At 33.8% G+C, this 21,089-nt stretch overlaps 3 protein-coding genes across 4 annotated transcripts; all 3 read right to left on the bottom strand.

The window, feature by feature from the left end:
- Positions 1-682: 682 nt before the first annotated feature.
- Positions 683-4,441, bottom strand: LOC21403914 (eukaryotic translation initiation factor 3 subunit M). The gene is made up of 10 exons (XM_024161136.1): positions 4,229-4,441; positions 3,595-3,724; positions 3,073-3,211; positions 2,781-2,996; positions 2,453-2,591; positions 1,873-2,023; positions 1,637-1,746; positions 1,457-1,554; positions 1,163-1,232; positions 683-962 (listed from the first exon to the last, which is right to left on the bottom strand). Exons 1-10 carry the CDS (start codon positions 4,319-4,321, stop codon positions 873-875), a joined length of 1,236 nt encoding a protein of 411 aa, XP_024016904.1. The 5' UTR covers positions 4,322-4,441; the 3' UTR covers positions 683-872.
- Positions 4,442-6,270: 1,829 nt separating this feature from the next.
- Positions 6,271-7,952, bottom strand: LOC21403913 (protein SPIRAL1-like 1). 2 transcript variants are annotated; one of them, XM_010091351.2, is made up of 3 exons: positions 7,766-7,952; positions 7,070-7,362; positions 6,271-6,600 (listed from the first exon to the last, which is right to left on the bottom strand). In XM_010091351.2, the coding sequence occupies exons 2-3, from the start codon at positions 7,352-7,354 to the stop codon at positions 6,511-6,513; spliced, it is 375 nt and encodes a 124-aa protein (XP_010089653.1). In that variant the 5' UTR covers positions 7,355-7,362; positions 7,766-7,952; the 3' UTR covers positions 6,271-6,510. The 2 variants fall into 2 exon arrangements, with proteins under 2 accessions (XP_010089653.1, XP_024016909.1); XM_024161141.1 differs by lacking the exon at positions 7,766-7,952 and adding an exon at positions 7,637-7,732.
- Positions 7,953-9,440: 1,488 nt separating this feature from the next.
- LOC21403912 (putative methylesterase 11, chloroplastic) lies at positions 9,441-13,943 on the bottom strand. Its single transcript, XM_024161137.1, is given in 6 exon segments — positions 9,441-10,127; positions 10,291-10,422; positions 11,265-11,408; positions 12,091-12,327; positions 13,458-13,648; positions 13,651-13,943. Coding segments are annotated over 6 exon segments (1,128 nt in total). The 5' UTR covers positions 13,796-13,943; the 3' UTR covers positions 9,441-9,848.
- Positions 13,944-21,089: the final 7,146 nt, after the last annotated feature.

Raw genomic sequence — 21,089 nt, 5'->3', positions numbered from 1 at the left:
ATGGTAGTTGGAATAATGAATCTATGAAATGAACACATCACAACTCAAATTGTGGGTCAAAGTTGTAGCTCAAATGGACTCCTAAACACGAACTCCAATTCTAATTACAATTCAAATCAAGATTCTAACTCTAACCATAACTTTAACTCAAATTGTAAAATTTTGATCTGTGAAGTGAACACACCCTAAGAATGATCAAAATTAATTAAAAAAATTAAACTTTAAAAATAACTCATAACTAATTAATTATAAAGCACGATTAATAGAATATATTGTTTCGGAAACTTCAACTTTTAAATATTATAAACAAATCCCAAAAATTTATAAATTTCTCGAAGTAAAATCTTGGGTGAACGTCAATTAATACTGTAGCATCCGCTTAGATTATTATAATTAATTAAAAGGAATCAAGATAATTAGTGTGCTCGATCATGATTTAAAAATGATAAATTTGCGTTTAAAATTAAATTATGAGAATTTTGACTAAAATTGTGTAAATTTGTTTTTATTGATAGTGAAAAAATGCTGACACAACAGCATCCAAAGGCGGTCTTTTTTATGCCTTTCCTGCATTCCGCAATTTGCAAGTTTGAATTTTGATAGACTTGAAATTTTTTTTCAATGCACAGGGAGGGGTGTAAATGAAAACGACATCCATAAAATCTATGGCAAGTTTGAAGGATGAAACAAATACAAATCAAAAGATGAAAATCCTGTCAAAATTGCCAATACATTTGAGTTGGGTCCAAGCTGAAACATAAGGAATGAATAAAAAGCAGCTCAGCTTCCCGTCAGTCTCACCTATATCTTGATAACGATGATAGTCTAAAATAAACCCAACAAAAAAAAAAAAGAATGCGGCGGTAAAAACTCTAACGAATTGCTAAGCCTTGCATTGCCTGTGCGCCGTCTACGGTGATCTTATTGGCTTGAACGGTGCTGATAACATTTGCAACATTACCCTGGAAATGGAAACTTGGTCAATCGACTTATGCCATGAATAACAACTTCCATATCAAATATAACAGTGATAGAACTCATTTATGTAGACAATGAACTAAACCACTTCTTTTATCACAATTTAGACAGGCAACTAGATCTCTATAGCATATTAATGGAAGAAAAACGACTACAAAAAGAATCAACGAGAGCAGCTATTTACCTTCCAACTCGCTAGCTTTGTTCTGAGCACTTGCCACTGCCGTTGACCAAACACGCGATCAATACAACGGCTGCACATCAAAGGCTGACTACTTAGCATAAAAGCAAATATTTCGACAATTCAAAAATCTAACTACTGCATGCGAAAGAGCCATATTAAGTGAAATAGCACACTACCTCAACAGAAGTTTCAGAAAAAGTACATTTCAGTTGACAATTATTCTTTAAACTGATATAAACATACCTTTATGTTTATGCTCCCACATAATGACATAAAGGAGGAACCAAAGCTTACCTTACGATAACTACTTCATTCATCTGGTCCATTTTACAGTCAATTAACTTCGCTGTTATTGCCTTGACCACCCATAGATCCACCTCATCATCATTAATCTGCAAACAGATAATTTTTTGTATAAATGAACAAGATATGAATGCAGAAACAGAATTAGCAAAGTACAGCAAACAAACAAACCTGAAGTGTGTCTCTAATAAGACTATATGAAATTTGTCCAGATTCATCAGAGCCAAGATCGACCAATGACATCAATCTCATCTTAGTTATACAGTCTTCATGGATAAGACCTACCAAATTTCAGAAAGCATATTCAGAAAAACAATTAGAAATTCTTTTTTTTTTTTTTTTTTTTTTGAAATTACAGAAATTCACGTCATATAAAGAAAACCTCAACTCCCAAACTAAAATTTTACCATAGCTTTTCAGCAAAGTAGAATTTGCAGCTTGAAATTCCAAGTAAGCATCCAGCCTCTGAGTGAGAAAGATCTTCAGAAGCTGATATACTAGAGCATATTTAGCATCCTTCTCCAATTGACCAACAGCAGGCAGATCTAGCAAATCACACTGCAATTTAACATAACGGATCGATTATCTAAAAACACCATTAAGTAGGTAAAAAATTTACAGTACAAATACATTGTAATTGTAAATGCTCTCTCTAATTGTACAAATTGAAATTGTGTGAATTCATAGTTTACAATGCCACAAGTCCCCTGAAATCCGGAAACAATGAAGGAATAACAGTGCTCAAACTTTAAAAAAGAGTTTTAATGCTGCGACAAATCATATGGTATTCCTTAAGTCCGTTAAACTCTTGAAACAAAGAAGGGGGTGATGGTATTTGAACTTTAAAATAAAACGATCAAGTGAGGTTCCCCCGTCTTTCAAGACCTAAATATACTAGAATATTAAAAATAAGCACCAGTAAAATCATAGACAGAATGTGGCACGTCAAAGACTTGAAATTCTACCGGAAGACAAGATACCTCATACCTGAAACATGTCTGGAGCCTTCACAAATTCTACTATTGTGTGAACAGCTTCCTCCTTGGCTTCACTCAAAGTATATGCATCTTCACCAGAAAAGGTCGCCAAGTACTTGGTCAAGAATTTAAAGGATTCCTTTGCCGGGCTGAAATTACAAACAGCAGGTGAATCTCATTAATAAAGTACTCACAGCTAACGCAAAAAAAAAAAAAAAAAAAAAAAAAAAAAAAAGAAAAGAAAAGAAAAGAAAAAAGAAAAAAAAAATCTACACAAGAACTAAACATATATCAAAAGGCTTGCAATTCCATCACCTGAAGAACTCTTTCCACCGTACCTTTTATTTTCCTTCAAAACATTGGCCACAGTGAGAAATAGTTTCCTCTGATCTACAATTCCAATATTCCACTCTTTTAAGAAACTGTCTATCTTTTTAAACGAAGGTATGATATTTTCAGTGACCTTGCCATCAATTGCCAGATTTAGAGCCTTCATGTAAACATAGAATTGGCTGTATGGGTGGTTATCCAGTAGATTGTATAGATTGAACAAACTGTAAAAAGAGGTCAAATCTGAGAAAGTATCTTGAAGACTTAAAAGCTGAAATTATAATCGAATAGTATACTTACATTTTTAAACGCAATGCAGGCTTGTCATTAGGTTGTTGAGTAATCTTCGCAGATATAAGTTTTGAAATCTCAAGTGCTTCATCTGGACTTTCAGTCTTCGTAACAACATTGCAGATGATAGTTAAGATGCATTCAAGATCTGGAGTAGATACAACAAACAACAATTTTAATGAGTAATTTTGAAATATATATATATATATTTCTAGTCAGTAGTTACTTGTGAAAATGGGAATTCCATAAGGGAAAAAAAAAAAAAAAACAGAAATCCCACCGGCAGGACTCTATTTTCCATTTTGAGCTGTCAAAACTGTATCAGATTCTACCACTTTTGCATACTGTTTTATTTTAACATGACGGTTAGAAAAGTACATTACCAGTAGGAATACCCTATCATAGAAAGCTCCATCTTTCATTATCACTTCTAATCTCCTGCTTTTTTCGTCTCAAGTGTTTATATTTATGTTCTCACTCTTACTGTAGTACCATTCCTTGATACCCATTTTTCATAAAAGAAAACCGTACCTTTCTCAGAGACTTTCGAAAATATCACTTCAGCAGAAGTGAGCATCAGTGATACCAAATCGAACCACCTGCCCGCTACCACAAACTCCGAGGCTTCAACACATAGTCTGGAAACTTGTGGCTCAGCAACCTAATTCACGGCCAGGACAAAGGCAAATTTAGGCATACAAACATCCCAATTCTAGTTGCGGCTTTTCCTTCTTTCTTTCTTCCATAAAATAAAAGAATTAAAAGCACAATCCCGTTCACAATCACTATTTTCAACTAGTCATCCGAGCATAAATTATTAAACCATCCAAAAGAGATAAATAAATATACATCATTAAGCTATTACAAAAGGGAATTTCAACCAAAACCCACCTATTACTCCAAAAATCAATTCTTTAATAAATAAAAACCAGCAAATTTTATAGGAAATTCTAGCCAAACACAAAACTTTGTCTCTGAGAAGAAGAACAAGAGTAAAATTAGAACGAAATTCAGTCTTAGAATTTGATACATGCATAGTATATACCTATGTATCTAGGTGTATGTGTGTATATATATATATATATATATATATATACATATATACACACACACGCAGATGAAGGAGCAAATCGAAGAGCGGAAAAAATAAAGGAAGAAAGGGTACCTCAGGACCAGCGTCGGCCCAGGCGAGCTCGGAAGTGAATCGGACAACGGCGAGAGCGGAATCTTCTTCGGAGGTGGGAATGACGGTCGCCATTGTCGGAGCTCTCTCTGCAACTGAATTCTCTCTTCTTGTCCAACGACGCAGAGCAAAGCAGAGCAGAGAGGGCGTGAGAGGCAAGGAGATGGGAAAACCCTAATGAGCAAGATTGACAAGTTCTGTTTGCCTTTTTACTAGACGCCTATCACCGTCTATAATTTTCATTTATTCATTATTTTTTTTAACAAATTTATTTATTTATTTATTATTGTCTATAATTTTCATTTATTGAAGTAATTTATTAATAGTTTGTTAATTTTTTTAGGGACGTATTTTGTTAATTTGGATCATGCTTTCTTTTATAAAACATATATATTATTTTGAGAATTATGCAGCATGATGTTTAAAAGGAGATTTTTTATGGCAGGTTTGAAAAATAAACTATCTAAATTTTTTTGTTTTTAATCATTAGATCTACATTAATAACTGTTTGTTATGTTTTTTTTTTATTATTTTGATTTGATTTTAATACATTACTAATAAGAGGCCTTATGTATAAAAAGACGCATATTAAAAAATATATATAGAGAATTGTTGAACTTATCCTTAAAAGTACATGAGTTTTAATTTTTATCTTTATTTTTTATTAATACATTTTTACTAATATATTATTTGATTAAAAGAATATTAATTAAAAATAAATAGTAAAAATCTAAACTCGTAAATTTTAAGAGGTATTTATCTCCTTTATCTTTAAAAATACCATGTATTCTTTTTGGTAGACAAAATACCTGTTTGTAATATGAAGTTTTCAACAAAATTTCACTAAATTTTGTTGAAGACTTGAAGTTATATATATATATTAGTATTTGAAGTACTTCAAAAAAATCACGTTCCAATCCCTAAATTTAAGTTACATAATAATGTTTTCAGAAAACTTTCAAAAGCATATTATAGAAGTAGGAGTTAGAACAGTGGTAGAGTCATAATTCTTTTTTATTTCGAAGGGCATGAACGACAAAAAATTGTTAAATAAAGTTGTATCGTAACTATATTTTTTCAAACTCAAATTTATCTCTCTTTTTTTTTTTTACCTTTATTTATTTATTAGTATCTTTTTTTCTTCCAAATTAATTAATCTTGTACTAGAGTTTAATTTATCTTTTATATGTCTAGTGCCAAAAATTATGAATTTATTGTCAGTTAATATTTTTGTTTATTGACGGTTTTAGGTTTGAAGTAAAAGAAAAGTTAAGAGGTAAAATTTAGAGTATAACTGAAATTTTCTTTTTAAAATAAATCTATTCTATATCCATAATAATACTACAAGTAGAAAATTTACGGAAGAAAAATTAGGTTTTTTTTTTTTTTTTTTTTTTTTTTTTGAGGCAAAAGTGTGAGTAGCCCTTTGGCTCGGGGGCAGCTGTAGTTCCTTCCTTTGAGTTAGAATAAATGCTATTATTCTATTTACTTTAAAAATAGAACAGTACTCTATTTATATTTTTTGTGGATAAAGTAGTGCGTGTTTATTTGATTCAATATAAAACTACTCGTACAAAGTAGTGTAGACAAAACACACCAAATTTAGGGGGCTAAGCGTTGCTAGACAATGCGATGGCATGGGAATTTCTTTTCGCGAGCCTCAAAGGTTGCTGTTATATTACTGGTTACTTTGAAGCACTCTCCAAAATCTACATTTCTCTAGACCCTCTTTCTAAGGCCTCGTTCACTTTGCGGATTCAAGTTTTCAATTCAAACTGAGATGTGACATTTTCTGAGAATTTTTTATTGTAACAGAAAAAGTTAGATGTGATATTTTCTGAGAACCTTTTACTGTAGAAACCTAAAACTGAAAACTCGAATCGGTGAAATTAACGAGACCTAAGTGACTTCCAATGTGTTATGTTTGTGTGTGGCGTATAATTAAAATGAAATGTGACGACTCTTTTCTGATTGTAGTTAGATGCAAGTGCAAGAACGCAGGAAGTAGTTTGAAGAGGATGATATCTAGCAATATTTGATAATCCCACATCTTACATTATACATTGATCCATTTCAATCGCCACAGCCAACCATGTTCAAGCACAAATACAACAATAATGCACAAGGACATTGCGCGAATATGACGTCCACGCTTTTCAAATTCATCAGATCCTTAACTTTTACAAGTTTTCTAGAATTTATATGGATAACATATATGTGCCCAAAAACGAGTACTTGTTGCTGCGTTTCCTATGGAGGAGATGTTAGTTCCCACCACCACCACCACCACCAAACAGATAACCGAGAGATGATCCGCCACCAGGCGCGGCGTGAACCTTAGTCGACGGTCGATCCTGCACCAAAGATCGTCACTAGTTATGGTAAAGGAGGAATGTAAGAGATCTTTGTTACAAATAAGATAACTCATGGGGCAACAAAAAAAAACAGTAACTTAGAATAACAACACCACCGACACTCTCAATATCTGCATTCTTAGTACATGAACACACACACAGTATTCATAAATTTCATTCTAATTTTATGCAATACTGTATTAATATACGTAGATCTTCGCGTTTTGCTGATGTTACAAAGAGACCTTAATCACATTAAAGAAAAAATAAAGCAAACCCAACAACATAGTAGTCTACTTGTATTTTTGCACTCTAAACTTTCATACTTTTAAAATACACACCAAACTTTCAATTTTAACAAATTAATCTACCTTATTTTACGAGTGTTTTCAAATTGATGGTTTGAGATACAAAATATGAATGTCAAAGCTCATCATTTTTCAAACAAGGTCACGGGACTAGGAAATACCGTTATGAAATTTCCACAGTTCTGGCCATCAGCCCTAAAGTAGTTGTTTGTAGGACTGCCGTGAATTCCTGCTGGAATCTGCTTGTCAATTGAAGACTTTGGAGCAACAGCTGTTTTCTGAGGAGGAGGAGAAGCCTCGACTGGGTTCTGAGCAGCAGGAGCAGCAGCTTGGGTTTGGGCTTGGGCTTGGGCTTGGGCTTGGGCTTTGTTAGCAGGAGTCTCTCCACTTCCAAACAGATAGCCCAACGAACTCTGCCCCCCACCAGCGCTCACTCCACGGCCCATTTCTCAACCTGCAAAAACCAAACATTATAAGATAGAAATGTCTCTGATCTGATGTCTAAATCTGCAAGATATTTCATTCAGATTCAAGAAATGAAAGTAAATAACCCTGCAGCATCGGATCACACAGATTATCATCGAATATTTTTATATGACAGTAAGATTTGCATATTCTTTTTTTTTTTTTTGAAAGGAAAAAGATTTGCATAAGATTCAAAAAGAGTTTCAGGCATTAAAATCATACGGCATTGGAAAAAGGAAATACAGAAATTGAAATCAGAATACCCGGCTAAGAAAAGCGATATGCTTGCGTTATTGAAAAGAAAGAAAATGCGATAATGAGAAAAATGGATCTGAAATCTGAATCCTAAAGAAAATGAGTGAGATATGATCTGTTTTTGAATCAATACCAACCTCCTCCTCCTTGTTCTTGATCTTATGCTTCTGCTCTTCTTGGGACCAGATTTGGAGCGGAGTTCCAAAGCGCGTTGCCGTTGAGGAGCAATACTTGTACACCTAATAAACCATTTTTTTTTTTTTTACATTTTATAACAAATAACTTTTTTTGGTATACCAATAACAATAAATGACGAAGAAATCAAATGGAAAAAAAAGAATTATACGAAAAAAAAAAACTGAAATTCGTGATGGAGACCGGAGAGGGAGAGAGAGAGAGAGAGAGAGAGAGGACCAAGTTGTTTTTAGCCGGATTGAAGTGGTCAAGTCTGAGCTGGCCTTTTTTCTCGAATAAACAAAGTCTGAGCTGGCTTTTTCTTTTTTTCTTTTTTCTCTTTAATTTTTTTTTATGAGTGGTTGACAAAAATCGAAAACAAAAAGAGTTATGGGACGCACGTGGTTTTGGTTGTAATGATGGTGTTGCGAGTCTATACAGTAGAGTGGTGCCAAAAACACTGATCACTTGATCAATTGATCATTGATCAAACAAACGCCCGTAGCAAAATCAGTGTCAAAATGAAAATCCTTTCTTGTTTTGATTTTATTTTGTTTGGGATCCAAACATGAAAATAGAGAAAGAAAGAAAGCAACAAGACTAATATATGGAGGTAAGAATCTTATAAAGATAGTGGAGAGACAGTGAGTCCCATAACATTAACGGCACTTTACTTGGGCGTTGAGATTGGCTGGTTGCTGAACGCTGGGCGAAACTGGAAAGTGAGTGATGAGTATAACTCACTTAACAGATAACTCTAAGGGCATGTTCTTTTGTCTAAAAAATTCAAAAAAAGACAACTCAAGTTTTAATTTTATTTAAGTTCACGTGCTTTTAAGTTTTAATTTTATTTAACTTTACTCAACTTTATTCAAGTTACAACTTCAACTCAAGTTATAACTCAAATTTAACTCAAAAACTATACTTAAGTTACACTCTAAAAGAACAACTCCTAAGACTCTTATTGTGGAAGCCTTTTAAAGAGCTGTTAGTGTCCGATAGAACGTCTATACCTACCTTTATCTGTCTCGTGCGTAAAAGCTTTGGCGTATACGACTGTTGCACGCTTTCTTAGATTCTTTTCCTTTCTTTCTTTCTTTTGTTTGTTGACAGCTTATTTGTAGAATGAGCGGATGTTTAGTTCATAAATTTAAAATTATTCTTAATTTATGTATATTTTTTATGAGAAAAAATACTATAACGAATTATGAACCATAATTTAAATTATTATACGAATTCACTAACTAAACACACCATCAACTTTTAACAATTAAATTTAATTAAAATCACGTTAGATTAAAAAATATTACAAAACATACATATATAAATTTAATGGTTAAAAAATATAACTCTATCGATAATTAATTTTTTCCATTGTTTGGTTTTTTTTTAATGTAATAGTAGATTTCTTTAGTAGGCATTAAAATCAAAACAAAAACTCTGTACCGCATTCTTTGTTCATCTGCTGTAAGTATTGATAAGCTCCAAATACACATTATGGTGTTAAAAATAGAAAGGTTTAGACCTCCGTTAATCACACTTTTTAAATTGTGGGTATTTATTTCATTTATCCTGTTCTTAAATTGATAAGATTGAAAATGAGATAAGAGATTAGTTTTCCCATTTCCAGGTGTAAAATTGCAGCCCTGCTCATTTTGGCAGAAAAAAGGTGATCAACTTGATAAAGTTGCCGTTGCATTGTACAATTTCTTCAGTTGCGACTTTTGGTGCAATTTGCGAAATGGGAGTTTTTAAATAGCATGGATATGAATCGCTTCCGGGCAAAGAAAAAACAAAACCCCTTGCCCAAAACAAAACAGAGAGAGAGAGAGAGAGGCAGAGAAATACTAACATAATTTGTAATCCGACACAAATCACTACATGACAACATCGAATCCTATGCACATTTACATGTTTGCTTGCGCTCCTTCCTTGCAAGGTACCTGCATGAATTACTGATTGCTGTAGTGTTCCTATCAATGTCAGTGGGGGCTCTAGTAGGAGGAAAGACCCTCCAAAAACCAATCTAACTGGATAGTCTGTTTTTCATGCCGATGAAATCTTTGAGATCTCTACCAAAATCTTGTGAAGGGCTTGGGGCTTGGAGAAAAATGGCGAGTGATCAGCACCTTTTAGGCGGAACACTCGTTCAGGCGGGTTCGCATTTATCATGCTCTCCTGGAGTGTCAAAGGTACCGCATTGTCTTCTGGAGTTTCTATGTAAAAGCGCCTCACTGACCCATATTTCATGTCTGAAAATGAGAGCTTCTCCAAAACCGGGGCAAATGGTATGGGCCTCATTGAAACAGATGCTAATGCGATGTCCTTAACAGGAGGAAGCAGAAAGCAGTCAGCCAGAGTAATAATATTAAAAGAAGACACAGGATATAGACAATACAATATCCATGCATCCATGCATGGATAAATGTCGAAGAGATTTAACATGAAAACAAACGAATAAAAAAAAAAAAGAGTTCATAGTTCATACCTTGGAAGGACTTTGGTTAAACAGCAAATCCCTCAGCAGTGACTTATCTAGATCAATAGCAGTTGGAGGGCGATCATTTCCATTTGCATATAAAAATATCTGAGCCTGCCGCATTAGATCATCTGAACCAGCCTGCAATTAGCTTAATTTTTTTAGTAACAATCAACTAAGAGTTCATATTTTGGTTCAGAATCTTTCTATACAGAAATCATAACATGAAATTGTATAAAGCTGGATTAATTCTATTAGGATAGTGAGACTCTATGGGTATGTTTGGTAGTGATTCTTAGAGCCCAAAATTAATTCTCTAGTCATCCACAGTTAAAATTTGTGTTCGGTAAAAACTATAAAAAGCGATTCTTAAAGAATTTTTGAAGAATTTACAGTCAAAATTAAAAGTAGCCCAAATGCAACTTTGGCTTTTAAATTGTGTGGCAATCATCTTGAAGTACAATTAATGAAACTTTCATAATACCCACAATACCCCTAGAACCAATACTTGAATAATTACAGTTTATCAAACACTCAGCTGCTTTTTGTAATAGCTACTTTTTCTTTCAGCACAACTAACAATAATTTTTCTAAAATCTACAGCACTACCAAATTGGCCCTATATTTGCATTTTGTTAGCAAAAACAACATTGTTCATAAACCAAATTTTTTGCTTGTATTTGCATTAGCGTGTTTGCCTCTTTCTCTCAGCACATACAAGCATTTACATAAACCGGAGACAGTGGCCATAAACTCTTTATCAGGACCCTGCTCAAGCCCCAGCTTTTTCATTATGTTTTAAGCTTTTTACATATTATGGAAAAATTACAAATACATCGCTCGTATATAAGTTCAAAAATATAAACCGACTTGAAACCCTTCTGAACAGGATAAGGATCAAAACGCCAGCATAGTTGCAAAAGATCATAAAAGCTTCTACTAAGAGAAAGTATGGAAACTCAGTTCAGGAAAAAGAAGGAAACCTGTTGGGAGAACATATCTAGTGTACTCTGTCCATTTTTCAACATTGCGGCCGTGAGAAAAACTGCCTTTGAAATCTTCAGAGGAAATAGCTCCATTGCATATGATATACAAGATCCACCAAAATCATGCCCCACCAAGATCACCTGCACAATGCGAATAGGAAAGGTACAAACAGAGAGGTAAGCAATACACCCATTCCGCCAATTGCACAAGACTTCTACACCATTTTGCGTATACCAATTAAAAATAGCACATAAAGCAAACCAAATTACTAAAAATGATAATGCAAACAAACAAGTTGCTCCGTGCCATACATCTAGCTAGACAAATTTAGCAACCAATAAGATTAAAATAGGAAGAAGAGGCAAGGAAAATCAATGAATAAAGTAGTGGATCTTTTCCCCTCTCAAGTGAGTCAGGGAGGTGATCTGATAAACGCATTTCAAGCATTTCAACAAGAGAGAAACAAGGTGATGAGAAACAAAAATAGCTTATCTAGGAAACATATACAAATTCTAAAAAAATATTATGAAACTAAACTAAAACTACTTTCTATTTTATTATATTGGTCTCCCTTATACGCTATTCTTGTTCCTCATCACCAGGTTTCTCATTGCACAACATATGTTACAAACAGTCCAAGAAACAACCCTCGTAATCAAGCATCAAGTGGCAAAGCATCTTGTTTCTACCAAATTAAAGGAAGTTTGGCAGTTAACTAACCATTGGTCAAATACATATAGTAAAATACAGGCTGCAACAAAACCACAAATAAGAGACAATATAAGGTAGCAGGGGAACAAAATGGAGCTAATAAGAAAATACCTTCTCTTCCTCAGCAAGATTTTCAAGAAAATCAGTGAGCGGCTTTACATATTGTGAGAGGTTTGTAATGCTATTTGAATCAGACGAATGAATTCCGGAACCTGTCAAGTCTATGGCAGTAACTTTGAAACCACCTTCTTCTAAAAGCGCTATAGTTTTATACCAACACCAAGCACCAAATCCACCTCCATGAACAAGGACAAAATGGCTGGTTTCTAAGTCGTCTAGCTTTACATCCTGTCAAAAGAAAACTCAAGTATCTAAGCACCCTGTAGAATAAACAAAGATAGTAGCTGAGGAAGAATGAAGAAAAATGATTGACCCAATTCAGAAGTATATAATCTTTCAGAGGCCTCTTGAAAGACTGCGAACCACAAGGCAACATTTTATCTCTTGGTAAAGCCTACGAACTAACATCAAGACAAAATACATGAACTTTAGTCTTGCATCCTTTAAACATTTACATTTCAAAATCTGAATGAGATCAGATTAAGCAGGCAAAATTGTATTCCGTAATTTGATCATGATTCTCCTAATTCGACTAAGACCAATTTGTACTGATGTATATTATTGAATTCTATAAACTGAATTAGCCCATGTCGTGCACTAAATTTGTGCTTAGCATGCTCTTACTTTTTAACCCCAGCTTATTGATTACCGCCGCTATCTAGCGCAATGGCATTCTACCAGTTAAGCCAAATGCCATTTAAAGCACCGAACTTTTAGTTAGTAGTTTATGTCATCATCTCTAAAGGAAACCGAGAAGTGTTCTTGTCTTCTTGCTTTACGGTTCAATATATCACGCAATGCCACAATTATGGACCAAATTAGAAAGTTTGTCAATTTCCCGCTAATTTGTACCAACTTATGTAACTCTATAGACCTACAAATGCCAAGTACTTAAGGAAATTTCCCAACGCTACAGTCTTTCACCTCTAAAGTGTAAATATACATAAATGATGAAGCTAGTACTATACCAACTAGTACGAGGGCACTGGGACCTGAGAGAGAAGAAAACTCCCCAATTTCATTAATAGTTGGGACTTAGCAAGGAAGGAACCCACCGACTTGTCGATTTTGAAATAAGCTTCACCAACGACAAAATATCTTTTGTCCAACAAGACAGAACAAATTACCAAATTTGAATTAGCCCTAACCCAATTCACATTTTTACAACTAAACCAGAATAAAGACAAATATACAGAAGGCCAGCCAGTATGACGTGAATTCACACAAATCGCCAAACAAACTCTAAAAAAAAAAAAAAAAAGGCCACGCTTTGAACTTCAAGAACTCAATTGCAGTAAATTCGAAACTCGAAACGTTTTAAGAGAAAGAAACGGTGATACTGATTAATGAAGGCGAACCTGGTTGACGAGCTGGTGAGGGTGAAGGAGAGGATCGGTGAGGGAGCGGGCGCGAGAGCTAGAGCTGCGGGGCAAGACGTTGGCGGACTTTTTGGAGGAGGAATTGGGAGGGTAGCGAAGAGAGGCGGAACGATCGAAGGGGAGAGAGCCGTTCTGCTGGAAGAGAATGGCGGCGGCGAGTGCCTGCTCGTAGCGTCGTCGAGCTTCTCCTTCCTCGACGATCGGATCCGTGACCACCGGTTGCTCGCGTTCGACAGCGGCGGCGGGTTCGGGAGGCGCTTCGTCTGCGGCTTCTTCTTCACTGATTTGGGCGCGAGGCAGGCGCACAGGTTGCCCATCTGTGGCTGCGCATGTATAGAGAGAGAGAGAGAGAGAGAGGAATAAGGTGACGCAGTTGAGGAAAGACAGGAGACTCACGGGGAAGGGAGGGGTTTATATATGCGTTGTTGTGTTCTTATACGTACTAGAGAGAGATATGAGTGTGAAAATGGGAAACAATCAAACAAATAAGAGAAGTTTCTCCGACGGTTTGTTGTATAAGTCGTATTAAAATTACGTTAGTTAGATTGAAAAAAAAATAAAATAAACAGATTTTAGTACATATTTAATTATTAAAAAATTTGTGATTATTAATAATTCATTTTATCATGAATTATCAAAAAAACTCTTTATAGTATTTATTTCACTTTATTAAAAATTAACGGTCAAGTGTCAACTTTAATCCCGCTTAAAAATCGGTACATAAATAAATAATTATTACTTAATTTGTTACTTTTTTTTTGGTGAATCACTTTAATTTGTTACTTAGATCTTGCTTGTGAGAATTATGTGATATTGTAACATGATATTTGCATTTTTTTTAAGAGGGTTTTTGAATCATTAGAATGTTATCGGATTATCATTTTATGTTAGATTTTATTGTTTGAGTTTGACAAAAGAAATGTCGTTACCTCAAAGTGAGAAATATTAATATTATTCTTTCTGTTATTTTTTTGTCACTCTTTATATTTACTGTTTTGAAAGTGTTTGAGATAAGATCGTGCAAATACAATATATTGGATTTTATTGTCATCTTAGGATATACAAACAATCTAACTATCCAAGGCCAACGAATGTACTACTGCGGAAGCAAGAAATAATACTAAGATATAAAAATCTTCAGTAATTGTGTGGATTGATGGAAAGTTAGAACTCAAGTTAGTATTAATCTGATATATAGTTGACAGCTTCTTATTCACGTCTTTGTCTATTAAAATAATTAGTTATCTACCCCTTAAGCATGCAATTGATTATTTTTCCCGTTTAATCGCCCATTTGTTGTGGAATGAAATGTTGGATATAATATACATAATATTACTATGAAGGTTCCTTGTTGCTTATTTTGATCTTACAATACGCCCCACAAAAGATCTAAAAGCGCCATTTTTATGTCTCGTCGTACCATCTAACGTTGACTCTCCTCTTATCATAATCTGTTATTCTGAATAGGAAAGAAATTTCAACACCGCTTAAAACTAGGCTCAAAATTTAAAATCATGTCGGTTTAATTATTTAATTTCATATTTGAGCACACTACAAAAGTCCAACGACAAGAGGCGAATTTTAACATTTTGGTCAGCATTTATATCAATTTGCTTTTTAGTTAGTAGGTTGCTGATTTTGTTGTTATTTTTTTCTTTCATTCTGTCCAACCATTTAAGCATTTTGCAGGTGTTAGATGTTAAATGGAAAAGGTTATAAATTTGTGGTCCACCTCAATATTCCTCAACTAATTTTATTGCTGTTTTTTTTCCCAAAGTGAATTAATTATCAATTGTTTCGTCCCCAAGAGGACCACACCGCCTCTTTTTTTAAGTGTAAAGGGGATTTGGAAAGAAGGCATCTTTTTACCGTTAGTGGATGTCTTTTAGTAAGATTTAATTAGGCTGCCAAATAACTTCTTAAAACATTTCCTTAATGGTTGATGAGATTTACATACATTGCATTCAATATAAAAAGGGGAATATATTCTCCCCCCCAACCATGTCAAAGTTAACAACACTTTTTTCACCAAAAATAGAACAAGAGCTGTTGTATTCAGTATATACATATTCACTAACGTAAACCTGCAAAGTGCAAACTAATCTTTTTGTTGAAGGTTATATATATACGTACGTGTTTCTTTGTGAAAAATGAAAGGCAAAAAGGAGGGGGAAAAAAAAGAAAAAAAAAAAAAAGAAGCCCAGCGGATATGAGGGGCAGGTGGGATGTATTACATGATAGCATAACTTTTTGTAGACTTTGTTAGCAGAAGTCATAAATTTCATGAGAAACATGAAAGGAATTAGGTGGGAAGAATACCATTTACTATAAAAGCTAGCTTTCTAAATTCTAGGCCAATTATCATTATATGCATGCATAACCACAAGTTTTTAGAGCCAATGACGGTTTGTGAGACCACTTGAACTATAAGGACTTTTATTTGCTAGCATTCATGTTACAAGATTTCTCTTGGTCAAAAAAAAAAAAAAAAAAAAATCTCCAACGTAAACACAAATGACAATATCATATTTGACACAAAATATTATTACATTTTAATGTCGATCAAGTAGATACTTTATATATGTCGAGGTAATTATTTAAATAAAAAAATTGTGATTGTTTCCTTGGATCCGGGTGCAGCTAGCACCGCACCCAAATTTAAGCATGACGCTCTGTCAGCGTCGCACCCAATTTAGGCGTGTCCCCCATTCCTCTTCGTGTCAGATCTAGGAGGTGTCTTCCCATTCGCCATCTAGCCAGATTTGGGTGCCGCTCTGATCTCCATCGAAGATCCCTTGTTGTCGCTCTACAAATTATTTGAACATCGATTACAGAGATATGTATTGAACATTTTATTGTATTGAATATAAAATACGCATTTAATATGTGTTATTAGACACTCAAATGTATAATGCAAGTAAAAATGAAAATTTTTTAATTTTTGAAATAGCTAAAATGGAAATTGTAATTATTATGTGAAAAAATCAACAAATGTCAATAAATAAATAGCTAAAATTTCGTATAAATTATGTTTGGTGTCAAACCAAATCTTGCACAAAGTATAAAATATGTCAAGTTTGACATAATGTATCACTTTTGGATTATTTTTAATTTCAAATTTAGATGTCAAATTTTGGCATTGAGAGCGAAATTTGCCATTGCATTCAAATTTGAATCTTTAATATAAAATTGAATGCGTGGGGGGTGGTGGAAAGCTACAAGTTTGAAGTTTCCTACTTTTAGTGCCCACCCAAAACTATAAGTTTCATATCTCACTTCCCAACTGTGCATTTCATATATCATCAATTCCCCGTTCTACCCTTAATAATAATAAATAAATAAATAAATCCTCCTTCTCTCTCTTACCCTATCATTTCTTTATCTTGATGATTGCGTTTGCAAATATTGATTTTGCAGTGTTGCTCTACCAGGAACTTCTTGTTTAAATCAATTGAAAAAAAAAAAAGAAAGGAAAAAACTAGCTATGTAATTTTCTCCTTGAAATTAATTACTTGGCAATGAATTTTTATATTGTCATTTGCGTCAATGTGCAACAGGAATAATCATGAAAAAGACACAGAACATTTAGATTTACCATATTGCATCTCATATTTATTTCATATATAAGGAGACAATATCGACTTTGTTTCTCTCTAGAAGCAAACAGATCATATATTACATATCAAAGCATATGTGGGATGCTTCAGTCAGCAAAAGAGCAAAATATATATACAGAATTAGTTACCAAGAACACACACACACACACAGAGTTTGTGGAAAAAAGCATGTGGGAGTACAATCATTTCATGCATGATAAGCACAGGATCCCAGTGATCCTTCTGCAAAGCAACACGTTGCAAGGAACTTTGCCATGCTCGGAAGCTTTTGAAGATTTTATCACAACTTGAACTGAAATATACCTATATATATACCTATATATATAATGTCATATATATTGGTTGACCAAAAAGAGAAAAATAAAGTTGATCACCCATCGTCAGTGATATTGTAAAGCACTCAATGACTCACCTCTCTAAGTACTGATATACAGTTTAGCAGATTTCTTTTATATATCTTATACATGGGATGACTTCATGATTGTTTCAGTTGTTTAATGTTACCCCAATTTACGGAACGTGTGCCTCACCAAAGCCATATGCTTCTTTTCTGCTTCAGCTGCCATTTTGACCGGTGGTCCAAAAACTTTTTCAAATAGATCCTCATAGTTTTTTGAGAATTAAAGCTGAACTGTGTTATACATTCATGCATCAATTGGAAATCATAGTATGTCATGCTTCTAAAGCAGGTTTAAATGGGCTGGCAGTGGAAAATGCTCTAAAAAGGTTTTCCTAGAGTTGGACTATTAGGCTGCTATCGTTAATCATTCTGACTAAGAATGACTGAGTAGTCTCTAAATAAAGTTTTACGATTAAAGATGCACCAACGATGCTTAATTTTAAGTTTTAACTGCTGTTTCTTTTTGGTTTAATTTGCTCGTGCAATATTATATAGAAGGGTTTTTAAGGCAAAAACGTATTCATTAATGATTTTTAATCATCGCAAATTTACATGTAATTCGGAGAGCCGTAAATTATCATGCCAAAACATATAGATGCATTTTATATATAACAATAACTTTTAATTAAATGAAAAAATCGGTGATACTTATAATTATTTGTTGATATTTACCCTCTTGCAACGTCTTTAAATGCCATCTCAACAAATATAAACGAATAAACAAAATCGCCCTAAAAATACTGTATGACTATACGAACCAGTGTTGGTCATCTTCTGTCGCTCTCTCTCTCTCTTCTTTCTTTATTTTTTTTTTGGTAAAGAACATCATCACTATCATAGTTAAATTACACAACTAATCAGATCGTGACACGTGGCACATCTACCTATGGGAGGGTGTGCCATACGTCCACTCCCTGGGGTGCACCATACAATAATGTGATCAAACCCTAGTTAATTAAAATGCCTTCTTTTAAATTATATATGAGAGCCGTTTATTTCTACAGCATATGAAGGAGCCTAAAATGCTGCACATCATGCAATTTTTCTTAAAGGAGAGTGAGAGAAATAACCTATTTGATAGAATGTTTAGTAAATTATAGCATTTTTTTTAAATAGTATATTGTAGTAAAATTTGATAATTTAAGTTTTAAATATTATTAGAAACTCATAAATACTTCTAAATCTCCTTTTTCACCCCATTCATTTCTTTTAAACATCTATTTTTTTTTAAAAAATAATAAATTATAACATATTTTTAAAAATAGGTAGATTATACTCAAGTCCATGGCTGACTCTGATGACCAGCGGCCGGCTCTGACGACCATTTTCCGACAGGCGAGACGACAATCATTTTTCTAATGACCGTTTAATTGTATTTACTGATAAATACAATATTTACTCTAAAAATCTAACCACCGACTTCGGAGATTGGCTATCATTTTCTGGCGGTCAGGGCCGACAATCGTTTTTCTGATGACTTTTTTGGCGGCCGTTTAATTGTATTTACCGTTAAATACAATATTTACTACTAAATATCATATTTATCTAAAAATCCAACCATCGACTCCTGTGACCATTTAACACTATATTTATCAGTAAATACCGTATTTACTAGTAAATATTATATTTATCCAGAAATTTGGGCACCAACTCCGATGACCGTTAAACACTGTATTTATCAATAAATACCGTATTTATTAATATCATATTTATCTGAAAATTCAGGCACCGACTCTGACGATCGTTTGACACTGTATTTACCAGTAAATATCATATTTACTGGTAAATACTGTATTTATCTGAAAATTTAGCCATCGACGTTTAACACTGTATTTCTAGTAAATACCGTATGTACCTGGTAAATACCGCATTTATCTGAAAATCTAGCAACTGACTCCAACAACCATTTAATATTATTTACCAGTAAATACCATATTTACCGATAACTATAGTATTTATTAGTATCATATTTATCTAAAATTTTGGCCACCGACTCTGACGACCGTTTAACACCGTATTTACCAATAAATATCGTATTTACTAGTAAATATTAAATCTATGTAAAAAACTAGCTACCAACTCAAATGATATTTAGCGGTAAATATCTTATTTACAAATCTCATATTCACAAAAAAAAAAAAAAAAAAAAAAAAAATCCACCAAAACCAAAATCTCCCATTATAGAATTCAAAAACACTCGAATAAAACATATTTACTGATAAATCCAAAAAGTAAATCCCATCAAAATAGAGTTCCAAACGTGTAAACAAATGCAAAATCATAAAAATTAGATCTACACAAAATATCAAACTCATATAAGCAAAAATCATAACCACATATCTACACAAAATCACAATTAGATGTTAAAAATACACTCCTATCACAAACTTCCTTCTCAAAAAAAAAAAAATCTAAAATCCAACCAGAGCCAAAACAGACGCAACGGATTCTCGCTCAACGTTACCTCTCCCATTTTCTCACACTCGAAACCAGCACCGTCCATAATCTTCCCAGCTTCGTCGGCGCCGCCTCATCCTAGCAGAACGACACTCTCTGATTGGCATCTACTTTGATGACAACAATGTCTGGCTTAAGTTCCAAAACCACAACAGCTCTGCATTCAACTTAGCCCATCGTGACAAATATCTGAGAGACAAAGAGCAGATCCACGCGAGAGAGAGAATGACGTTGTAATGCCGGCGACGGGTTAGAGAGAGAAGAAAGCCGATAGATCCGTGAAATATAGCCGATCAACGGAGAGATAAAGTAGATCATGAGGAGATAGAGAAGTAGAGAGAGAGATCGAGAGGATAGATAGAGAAATCTGCGGGAGAGAGAGATAGAGAGAGATGTCAGATGTGGTGAGAGAGATCGGGAGGAGTGAAGGAGAGAGACGAGAAGAAGAGAGAATAGGAAAGAAATATTAGATGGTGTTATTTTAGGTATTACACTAATTATTTTTGTTGACATGCTGTTAATTATCAACATTTAAAAAATATGCTAAAAACTTCAATCATATATATGGAATATGCTATTTATTGTATTTTTCCTTTTCTTAATTATTTGTTTTCGAAGCCCACAAAAATGACCTTACTTACCAGGAAAGTTTCACCCCCTAAGATATACCTTATTTTTTTGTGGCCTGGACAATTAGAAAACCTGTATCTAAAAGTTAATTTTTTTAACGGTTAAATTTGTATATTTTTTAATTTTTACGTAATTTTATATAAATTTAACGGATAAAAAACATAACATATATGTGGAGCACCGAAGAATGTTCCTTTTTATAATAATTTGAATTCTTAGCCAAGGATCAAGTTTGGAGGGAAAAGTTCGTCCATATAGACAAATTTCTTTGGATTTTGACATCATTTTACTGTTTGGGATGCGAGGAGTTTTGTCTCTCAGATAATGAGAAGATTCTGAAATTGGGTCTTGCGTCCACAATAAAGGCCCGTTAACATCTTGGATAGGAATATTGGGTTTGGGCGTTCGGAATGTAGAAACAGAGTCCATAATTAATTAAAACGGCACCGTATGATGCTCACAAACAGCACAACGCCACAACTTGCTTAAAGTGGGCCGACCACCAAA

The sequence above is a fragment of the Morus notabilis genome, unplaced genomic scaffold (genome assembly GCF_000414095.1).
Source record: "Morus notabilis unplaced genomic scaffold, ASM41409v2 Scaffold241, whole genome shotgun sequence".
NCBI classification, from domain to species: Eukaryota; Viridiplantae; Streptophyta; class Magnoliopsida; order Rosales; family Moraceae; genus Morus; species Morus notabilis.
The sequence above is the reverse complement of the archived record's forward strand: the minus strand, read 5'-3'. Positions and strand labels throughout refer to the sequence as shown.